The 9,794-nt window shown below is 58.1% G+C and overlaps 2 protein-coding genes across 11 annotated transcripts in view; one reads left to right on the top strand and one right to left on the bottom strand.

The window, feature by feature from the left end:
- The window catches only part of PDZD7 (PDZ domain containing 7), an 18,317-nt gene extending 16,900 nt beyond the window's left edge, over positions 1-1,417 (bottom strand). For 5 of the 8 annotated variants that reach the window (XR_001145355.1, XM_012723598.1, XM_012723603.1 and 2 more), the window contains exons 1-2: positions 1,350-1,417; positions 249-637 (exon numbers count right to left, since the gene is read on the bottom strand). Coding sequence is in view for 7 of the 8 variants with exons in the window: in XM_012723598.1 (XP_012579052.1) it covers positions 249-471 (223 nt within the window). In the remaining variant the exon portion in view is untranslated. Of the gene's footprint in view, positions 1-248; positions 1,226-1,349 lie in introns of those variants that run through there. The other 3 variants (XM_012723602.1, XM_012723599.1, XM_012723601.1) reach the window with 3 other exon arrangements.
- A 1,225-nt stretch (positions 1,418-2,642) lies between these two features.
- Positions 2,643-9,426, top strand: SFXN3 (sideroflexin 3). Of its 3 annotated transcripts, none has more exons than XM_012723859.1 (11): positions 2,643-2,864; positions 3,897-4,060; positions 4,725-4,848; positions 5,196-5,290; positions 5,575-5,650; positions 5,774-5,859; positions 6,076-6,203; positions 6,387-6,436; positions 7,269-7,318; positions 7,778-7,825; positions 8,082-9,426. In XM_012723859.1, the coding sequence occupies exons 2-11, from the start codon at positions 3,900-3,902 to the stop codon at positions 8,176-8,178; spliced, it is 915 nt and encodes a 304-aa protein (XP_012579313.1). In that variant the 5' UTR covers positions 2,643-2,864; positions 3,897-3,899; the 3' UTR covers positions 8,179-9,426. The 3 variants fall into 3 exon arrangements, with proteins under 3 accessions (XP_012579313.1, XP_012579314.1, XP_004680580.1); XM_012723860.1 differs by having other exon boundaries at positions 2,645-2,730; positions 4,725-4,895; positions 5,192-5,290; XM_004680523.2 differs by having other exon boundaries at positions 2,649-2,864; positions 4,725-4,895; positions 5,192-5,290.
- Positions 9,427-9,794: the final 368 nt, after the last annotated feature.

Raw genomic sequence — 9,794 nt, 5'->3', positions numbered from 1 at the left:
CACACACACACACACACTCACACACACACACACTCACTCACCCCTTCCCTGCCACCATGCCCCTGGAGCTCTAAAGGATTGTCCTGGAAGGGTGAAAGGGTAGATGAGGGAGGGTGAATGGATTTCCAGAGGGTCCCCCATATCCCTATGTCTCCCCTCTCTGGGGTTCCCCCACCCAACTAGGCTCTGCCTCCTGCCACTTAGTATCTGCAGTCCTCTACCCCCACCCTCAGCTCCCAGGCCCCCACCTTCAATGGGGGAGTTGATGAGGATGACTCGGCCCATGGGAGATGAAGCTCGAATTCCGCGGGGGGGCCCATTCAGCAGCCGCTGCTGCTTCCTCAGCAGGTATCGCGTTGCGGAGCCCGAGTCGCTGCCCAGGTGGCCTCGGGAGGAGAGGGAGCTCAGAGAGCTGGAGCTTAGGTCCCCCCTGCCCAGAGGGTCGAAGCCCACCGTGAAGCCCTGCGTCATGGTGGCTGAACTGGGACAGTGCCCTACGGGTCCAGAAGGAACCTGCTAGCCCTCCAGTGGAGGGTGTCGCGAGCTCTGGCCTCCATGGGCTTCTCCACAGGATTGGGGGGTCTCAGGGACCTGGCGTCTCCCACCTTGCTGCCTCTCAGGAGTGTGTGTTCCAGGCCTGTGCAGGGAGAGCTAGTTTGGGGGAGGGGTGTCAAGGCAGCGCCTGCTCTCCCCCAGAATTTCCACTCTTCCCTCTGCTTTGAGATTCAGCCTCCCATGCCTTAGGCATTTCATTTCTCCCATCCCGGTCAAGGAGCTGTCCAGGTGAGCCACCATCATGGATTTCTGGGGCTATTTGCTCAAGGGATGGGCACTCTCTTTCCCCTCTCATTCGGGCGCTCAGCTGAGTCATCTGCTCTGGTCTTCAGTTTTCAGTAGAGGTCCAGAGAGTGGAGAAGGGATGATTGCCGGCCCTGGGGCTTCAAGCAGTGTGACAGAAATTGGGGTTGGGACAATTCACTGCACCACCTGTCCTGTGTAAGTGGGTAGGGAACCAACCACCCCTTCCGCTCCTTCACTTGGCCTCCAGGTCAGAGCTTCAGAACCTGGACAGTTGCAAGCTAAGAGCCCAGGGATGAACGGGTCCCCAACAGATCCCCACGCTGCGGGTTGCAGTCGTCTTCCTGTCCTCTCTGTCTAAAGGGTCGTGCGAACCTCTCCCAGATTTGGGGGCAGGACCTCCAGGATGGAGATCTACAACATCCCTTGCAAAACCCAGGTCAAGGTTTTACGCGGAGCAACTATGCCATCCAAAACGCAGCGCAGCGCCGCATTGCCTGCTCGATCCTCCTCGCCTCCCCTTGCCCCATCTCCGGTTCGGCCCCCCTCACCTGCTAGCGTGTACAGCAGCCGGCCTTGCCTGCCCGCGGGCGCGAGAGACTGCAGCAGACTGGGGAGCCCCGCCCCGATCCGCCGAGGCTGCAGGAATAGGGCTGGCCCGCGCAGCCGCGGGTTCCGGTTGGCTAGGACGGCTGCCTGTCACCCCCTCCGCCACCTCTTGGGACAGTCGTTTGTCACCTGGGCTGCGGGCCGCTGGGTCTATCAGAGTTCTGCCCCACACCCCGTTTCTCGACTCTAGGGCTCGGGTCTCAGCTGGCCGGGTTCCCAGAACCGTGGCTTCTCCTGGCTAACCCAGCTATCGGGGTCATGGGATTGCCACCCACCCGCAGTCATCTTGAGACCTCAGCGAGAGAATGTCACCTGGCAGAGGGGCCAGGCACCTGCAGTGGCGCCTTGGTGTGGGGAGGGAGGTGAGCTCTTCCTGTCTGGCCACTGCGTTTGGATGTGTGTGGAGAGTGTGGCCATAGTCACAGGCACCCTCCTTTTGTGTCGGAGAGTCTCTCTGGCCACTCGGTTCTGGAAAGGACCCAGGCGGGGGAGCTGGTTCCAGGGTGTCAGGGGAGGAAGAATTCTTCTCAGCCACTTGTTAGATGCCGACAGGTACCTTGAGTCTCTGCCACTCCACCCCCCAGGGGCCAAGGTTAATGTCTGTGGTGCGGGAGTAAGGACTGGGAGTACGAGGAGATGGGGGACCTAGTGGGGCTAGAGTTATGGAGGAGTATGGAGGGGCCTGTGGGGGAGAGAAGGTAGGGGGGCGAAGCACCGGCACAGGCACAGGCACGAGAGGATCGGGGCTGTGAAGGGGTGTGAATGTCAAGGTGCTTAACGGGGACTGTGGTAGGAGCCGGGAGCCAAGCAGGCAGAGGCCATTGCCGAGGCAGCCAAGTAAACAAGCCAGGCGGTAACCCGAGCCCCTCCCGCGCACCATCAGAAAACGGGTCCTTCACCCCGCCTGCCAGGGCGCGGTGAGCCTTCACGGGGCACCTAGACCCCTAGCTGTAGGGGCGGGGTGCCTCCCGGGGTCACCCAGGGCACTGTAAGCACAGGGCGCGGCAACTGCGCCTCCTCCCTCCTCTCTGACCCGGGATGGGGCCACCACGGACGCCCGAGTTCGGATTGGCTCCGGGAGGCAGCCTAGGGCGCTCGTCTCCCGGGCTGGGGGCGTCGCCCCAAATAACTCCCACCGCCCCCAGGCTCTGCCAATCCCCGGGCACGCCGGGCGGACGCGCCCCGCGAGGCCCCGCCCCCCGGCTGGTTCGCGTCACGCGTGACGCTGCGCGTGAAGGGCCCTGGGCGGCGGGCGGCGCTGGGAGGAAGGCGGGTCTGACAGTTGCAGAGGCCGGGAGCCCCAGCCCAGGCGCCCGGGGAGACGTGAGTGCTCGCTGTCCCGCGGAGTGGGGGCCCTCCCCGGGCCTGAGGAGCCTGAGAGGGAGAGCCGCCAGGACGCGGCTCTCAGCCCGGGAATTCTGGGTCCCCGGCTCCTAAGGAGGGCCTTGCGCGCGAGGGTACGGTGGGGGCGTGCCGGGGTGCGGCCCTCTGTGGTCTCGCATTCCAGGACGTGGGGTGAATGCGTGTGTGTGCACATAACGGTCTCTATGGGCCAGCGTGTGCAAGGTGTGTCACATTGTTTGTGGGTCTGTGTGGGACCTGAATGTAGTGTCTTTGCTTTTGGTATCAGTGTGTGTGTGTGAGTGTGTAAAAGTGTGTGTGTGTGTGAGAGAGAGAGAGAGGAAGGGTGAGGCTGCTTGCAAGGGAGGAAGTGTGGTTGGAGAAGATTAGTCACTAGGATTTTTGCCCACTGCAGCCAGATGGCAGCTCCAGGCTTTCCTTTCTTCCCAGCGGAGGGGGCCAGCTACTTAATCCTGCTCCTTTCTGGTGACAGGCGGCTTGGGGGAGAGGTGGGCAGGTGTGTGTGCCAACCCTGCCCAGCTGGGGAACAGGAGAGCCTCGGGCCATTCCGGGTGGGTCTGGGAAGATGTGTCTAGAGAGGGCACTTGTCCGTGCACAGAGGCGGACACAGGGCTGGCACCAGATTCCTGTTTGGGATCTGGAAAGGATAAGTGCAGGGATGAGCCCTGGCTCTCCTCCAGTCAAGGACTGGGTGTGGGCTGACTTATTCCCTTTCCAGACAGACTGGAGCCTAAACCTGACAGGAACGTGGACGTACACTGCTGTAATGTGCATTTTCTTGTGCCTAAAGAGCACTAGAGTAACTGCATGAGGGTTAGTTACTGCTCATGCATCAACCACACACATGTGAATCCTCACTGGTGCATGTGCACCAGGCCAGAGTGAAAGGAGATCTGTTTTCCTGGTGCTCTCCCCTCCCCCTCTTCCAGAGCTGCAGGTCCCTGGGCTGGACATTGCCTAGAAAACAGCTCCTCCCCATACCCTTGCCTACCTATTTGGAGTCACCTTGAGCTCTAGAAGGGCTTGGCCACAGGCCCAGGGACCAGGACAGAGCCACCAGAGTTTCCCCAAGTGAAGGCCTTGGAGCCCCTTCTTGGAATCTGCTGACCCTGATCCCTGCTCTGCAGAAAATGGGTGAATTGCCCCTAGATATAAATATCCAGGAACCTCGCTGGGACCAAAGCACTTTCCTGGGCAGAGCCCGACACTTTTTCACTGTGACTGACCCCCGAAATCTGCTGCTGTCTGGGACACAGCTGGAAGCTGCCCGGAAGATTGTGCACAACTACAGGTAACCCCCTTCCCCATCTGACCCCATGCTCCAAGGCCTCACTCCCTGTCATTAGTACAGTATATTTTCCTCCTGCCTCCCCAAACTTGGCCTACTCTGTAAGCCCCAACTTCCTGGCCCTGTCTGCTGGAACCATGGATGACCAGGGCACAGAACTTTAACCCCAAGGGCTTTAGGGGCTTTAGGGTGTTTGGGTTGTGAAGGTGGCATCAACTGGTATGGGCAGAGGCTGTTTGGTGCTTCACAAACCTAGAGAGAACTAGCCGTCTGCAGGGCCATCCTTCACAAGGGCAGTGAGGCTCGAATTTGAGTCCTGAGGAGGTAGGAGGGCATCCCTTTTCTCTCCGGGAAGAAAAATCCTTGCAAGGTCCAGCCATTTTCAGCCCATTGGTAAGCATTGTTGCTTATGATCTAGCATTTGGGCAGAAATAAAGGGAGTGCCCCTGTGTGTCAGTGGAAGAGAAATAGAAATAAGAGCCCAGACTTCTGGGAAGATTTGACTCTTTCCCCCCTCCCCGCCCCCACACAGACAAGGAGCTCCTTTATTCTAAAATTGGGACCAAAGTTCCTGACCCTCTGCCCATACTTCCCCTGAGCTGGGTCTGCAGGCTGAGGGGTGTGGGCGGACCTGCCCTGAGAGTTGCCATCTGTTCCCTGCCTGCAGGGCTGGTGTGGTGACCCCAGGGCTCACCGAGGACCAGCTGTGGAGGGCCAAGTATGTGTACGACTCTGCCTTCCATCCAGACACGGGGGAGAAGTTGGTCCTTATCGGCCGCATGTCAGCCCAGGTGCCCATGAACATGACCATCACTGGCTGCATGCTCACCTTCTACAGGCACGTCCTGCTCCCCGGGTCATTCTGCCTGCGCTAGAGCATGGCTTGATGACCAGTGTCTGCTCTTCGGGTCAGGGGGGCAGGAAATAGTGGGTGGGGAGCTTGTGTTAGAATCTCTCTGTTCCTAGGAACTCAGATGGTGGGTGTGTTTGTATAAGAGGGGGCATCATTCAGGGGCACCAGGGCACCTTCGACGGCCATCAGCTGGGCCTCTCCTGAGGCTTGGGGAATAGTTTGGGGCTTACTGTCCTGTGGCTGAGGAAGGCTTGTAGAAGTAAGTGTCTTTGTTTCCCCAGGAAGACCCCCACTGTAGTGTTCTGGCAGTGGGTGAATCAGTCCTTCAACGCCATCGTGAACTACTCCAACCGCAGTGGTGACGCTCCCATCACTGTGAGGTGAGACCTGATCCCCAAGAAGAGCTGCAGGCTTGGACTCTTCTCCCCACTCCCCACCGCTCCCTCCTGCACACAGAGAGCATGCCCCATTCCTACCTTTTGAGTGGCTTCAGAAAACCCACCCCTCTTCACGGGAGGGATTGGAGCTTCCAGACAAATCTACAGCAAAGTGGGGGAGGGGTGGTTCCCCATGAGGCCATCCTCCCTGCCTCATGCTGAGGATGCAGCATGCCTGGAGGAACAGGCCGCATGCTGGACTGCTCACCACCCACTGTCCTCCACAGGCAGCTGGGAACAGCCTATGTGAGCGCCACCACAGGTGCTGTGGCCACGGCGCTGGGACTCAAATCTCTTACCAAGGTGATGCCCCCATTCATCTTTCATTTACCTCCTTTCCCACCTCCCTTCCTCCCAACCTGATGTTCCCCCTTTCTCCTGAGTGTCATGGTCCAGGAATACTAAATGATCTCTTTGCTCCCCCAGCACCTGCCCACCCTGGTGGGCAGGTTTGTGCCTTTCGCAGCCGTGGCGGCCGCCAACTGCATCAACCTCCCCCTGATGAGGCAGCGGTGAGTGGCCTCGCTCCTGGTGCATGCGCACACCCTCCACCAGGCAGATGCGCCTGAAGCCAGCGTGAACCCACCCCTGGGCCCAGTCTCAGTCTCGTTCTGGCATCCTGGGGCTGCAGAACCAGCTTTAGACTCCAGGGTTTCTGCGGGGACCCTAGGGATGGAACATAGCAGTTGGGATTTAGGGTCGTGATCTGACACCTACCCCTCTCCCAGGGAGTTGCAGGTGGGTATCCCAGTAACTGACGAGGAGGGCACTCGACTTGGATACTCTGTGACTGCAGCCAAGCATGGAATCTTCCAGGTGGTGATATCAAGAATCTGCATGGCGATTCCTGCCATGGGTGAGGCAGGGGTGACGGGTGGGTCACGGGAGGCTCTGTGAGGAGGGGCGGCCATTCTTCAGAGGTTTTGAGGAGTCTGGGGGAAGTAGGAGGAGCTGTGAAGGGGGATCCCCTTCCTGAGGGTCCTGACTGTGTCCACCAACTCCCCTCCTCCCTCCCTCCCCTGTTCTGCTTTTCCCTCAGCCATTCCCCCCGTGATCATGGACACTCTAGAGAAGAAAGCCTTCCTGAAGGTACCCTTGGAAGTGGTGGTGGCTGGGGGCAGAAGTGACTGGTCAAGGTCCCAGCGCACACCACTGCTTGCTCCTCTCTCAGCCTGGCCTGAGTCTAAGACTTGCCCCCTGGCTGCCCTACCCCAGTGCTGCTGTCTTTATCAGTTCTGCAGGAGTGAACTGGGGTGCAGGGACACTGGGGGAGCGGAGGCAGTGATGAGGGTAGGAAGGAAGTGGATTCTGTCCTGAAGGAAACTGGTGTCACTCCAGAGGCCTCTGACACACACAGGGATGGACGAGTTTGCTGGCACACTCATGCGGTCACCATCACAACAGTGAGGCACACACAGGTGCCACATACACGGACGAGGCAGGGAAGCAGGGCACAAGCGTGCCAGCCCTGGCTCACTTGTTGAACTTTTACTCGCCAGTGCTTATAGAGCACCAACCAGCTGTGCTTCGTGTTTCCGGGAGGAACTGAATGGTGTGGCTGGAGCTAACGGAGAAGGGGGTGTTTGGAAAAGGACGGAATCCTGTACCTGGGGTGGGGAGGAAGTGATGTAGGGTTAGCTGAGGATTCCTGCAGAAGCAGCTCCTGGAGGAAGTAGAGAAGCGAGAAGCAAGCAGTGGTGTGGACACCAAGTCTGAGGGGAGGGGTCAGCGGACAGCCTGGTTAAGTGAGGGATCTGGACGGGAGGATCCCACCCTGTTACGGCTTTGGGAAAAAGAAGGGGCCACATATCAGTGGCTCAGAGGCAGGGCTCATGGGATAGGGCCTTGGTGGGTGACGTGGGGTAGGGGTGGGGGACCTGTAGGGAACACATGTCATTTCATTGTCTCTGTCTCCCCACAGCGCCGCCCCTGGCTGGGGGCACCCCTGCAGGTGGGACTGGTGGGCTTATGGTAAGTGCAGGGAGTTTGCTAAGGTGTGCAAAGGGGCCCCTTTCTACCATGCTGTCGGGTGCAGGGGCTGCTTTTAGGTGTTTTTGCACAACCTTCATTCACACATTCAGCTGCGAGGGGTGTGGTCTCTGACACCAGGACTGCCTGTGTGTATAAGGGGTACCCCTGTCCTTGAAGGTCAAGAACCTAGTTGAAGGGGCTCCAGTATTCATCTGTAAGAGGAAACCACGGAAGTACACCTGGCACCATTCAGGAATTAGGCACATCTATTCCTGGTACTCCCGCCACTCTGCCGGGGAGCTCTGGTCCACTGCCCTAGGGCTCTTTTTCCAGTTAGAACCTAATGTCAGTGCTGACTTTCACCTGTCTCTAGAGTCTGTCTCCAAACGGGTGGGGGTGCAGCAGAGGGAACTCCCTGAGGTCAGACCTTCACGCACCTTTCCTATATTCTCCCCTCAGCCTGGTATTTGCCACCCCCCTGTGCTGTGCCCTGTTCCCTCAGAGAAGGTAAGTGCTGTCCCTGTGTGCTCTGGACAGGGCTCCCCATTTCTGGAAGCCGCTGACCTAAAGGTCCTTCAGTGTGTTCCCAGAGGAGGCCCGGCAGGCACTCAGCTCATCTTGGGAGGGGCAGAGGGGCTTTAGGCTGGGCCTGCTGGCTGTGGAAGGATGACACGCTTCAGCCTGGGAGGAGGGGTGGTGGTCCCTGAGCGGGGGGGGGGGGTGTGGGTGGGGACACACCAAGCGCTGGGCTCTTCTGTTGCAGCTCCATACACGTGAGCAGGCTGGAGCCGGAGCTAAGAGATCAGATCTGTGAGCGAAACTCCTGCATCGAAGTGGTTTACTACAACAAGGGGCTCTGAGGGAGGCCTGCCCCGCCCCCTGCCTCACCCCTCGGGCTACTGCCATCCCTACCGCTTGCCCATCTCTGGGTACTAGGGCAGGGACACAGGGGACAACAGCCGCTGAGACCAACAGTTACTAAGCTGGGAGAAGTGCCCCTCTAGGCCTTTTTCTTTTTTTCTGCATTCAAAGAAAGGCAGCGCCTTTCTCCTGTTCTTGTGTGTCTACATTTACACATATGTGACAGATGTGTGTATGTACCTGCTGTCATGGAAGCCAGGGGCAGATGTGCTGTCCTGGGGTGTCCTGATATCTGGCACCCCCTCTTGGCCCCCTGACACCCACCAGCCCGTCAGGCCAGAGGACCGCCGCCTTCCACCAGCTAAGTCATTTCCTTCTGGATGCAGAAGGAGCCCCAGGCTCTTCAGCAAAGACTGAGGTACACTGGTAGGCCAAGCTGGGCTGAATTCTTCAGATTTCTGATTCTTGGTTCCCAAAGCTGACTCAGAACTGGGCTGGCAGGGGAAGTCACGACTAGATGAGGGAGACAGGGACACTGAGGGGTCGCAGTGCCATCCCCCATTCTGGAATAGATCCTTTTACTAGAACAAATGAGGGTCAGCTTCCTGTACCACTCTGGCCCTCTTCCCACCCCACCCCACAGCGGGCACCTCCAGGCCCAATCCTGTGGGGTCTTGGTCTGCTCTGACATCAGAACTTCAAATCTAAACCTACACTCCAAACCCCTCCCCAGCCAAAAAGCCATGAAGGCAGAACAAGCATTCCCCTTTCAGGCTCCCACTACCCTCTAGCAGGGACACAGCTGTGGGAATGGTGCTTAAGCGCCACAGGTATCAGGTTGGTGTAACAAGGACAACTTCAAGAGCAACTAGGTCCCAACTATAAAATGGTAAGACGGAATTTTGGGTTCTGTTGATCCATGTCAGACACTCAGCAATACTCCCGCCTGAGCTCCTTTCTTGAGGTTTGGCTCTCTTGCTACTCCCCTTCACCCCCACAAGGTCCAGGCATCAGTGACTGGTCCACACAGAAGGGGGCTTAGGGATGGCACATGTGGTGGCAAAGGTCAGTGCTGAGCTGACCTTAGTTCCAGCACCATGACCTTTGACTGAAGCAGGGAATGGGCTAGCTGAAGGTCCACATGGGACCCTATGAGAACACTCCTGCCAACCATCTGCCACCAGTGATAAAAGCACTGATACAGTTGTTACTCAATAAACTGAAAACCTGTGTACTTCTTACCCTCACTCGATTTCTCTTCCTGCGTGCCTAGGAAGGGCGTTCAGTCTCTGGCTTTCCCTTCTTTTCTCTTCTTCTTTAGGGAGCCTCTGTGCCAGCAGAGGGCGCTCTGAGGCTAGAAAAATCAGTGCACTCGTTCCTGAGAAAGAAAAGTAGAGGGGATCTAGATGCCTGCACCTTGTATTCCCTCAAGCCAGTGGAGTCTTGGCTTCATTTCATTTTGTTGGTGGTGGTGGCAGTGGTTATAAAACTTTCTACATTTTACAATGGTGTACATTCCTGGCCCCACGAAGTGCTGTCTACACTGCTGAAGGAAGCTGGTACCCAGGTGGGAGCAGAGACCAGATTAGCAGGACTTCTGCATATGTCAATCCTT

The sequence above is a fragment of the Condylura cristata genome, unplaced genomic scaffold (genome assembly GCF_000260355.1).
Source record: "Condylura cristata isolate star-nosed mole 26May11 unplaced genomic scaffold, ConCri1.0 scaffold00011, whole genome shotgun sequence".
Classification (NCBI taxonomy): domain Eukaryota; kingdom Metazoa; phylum Chordata; class Mammalia; order Eulipotyphla; family Talpidae; genus Condylura; species Condylura cristata.
Note: the sequence above shows the minus strand (reverse complement) of the source record. Positions and strands in the feature narration are given on the sequence as shown.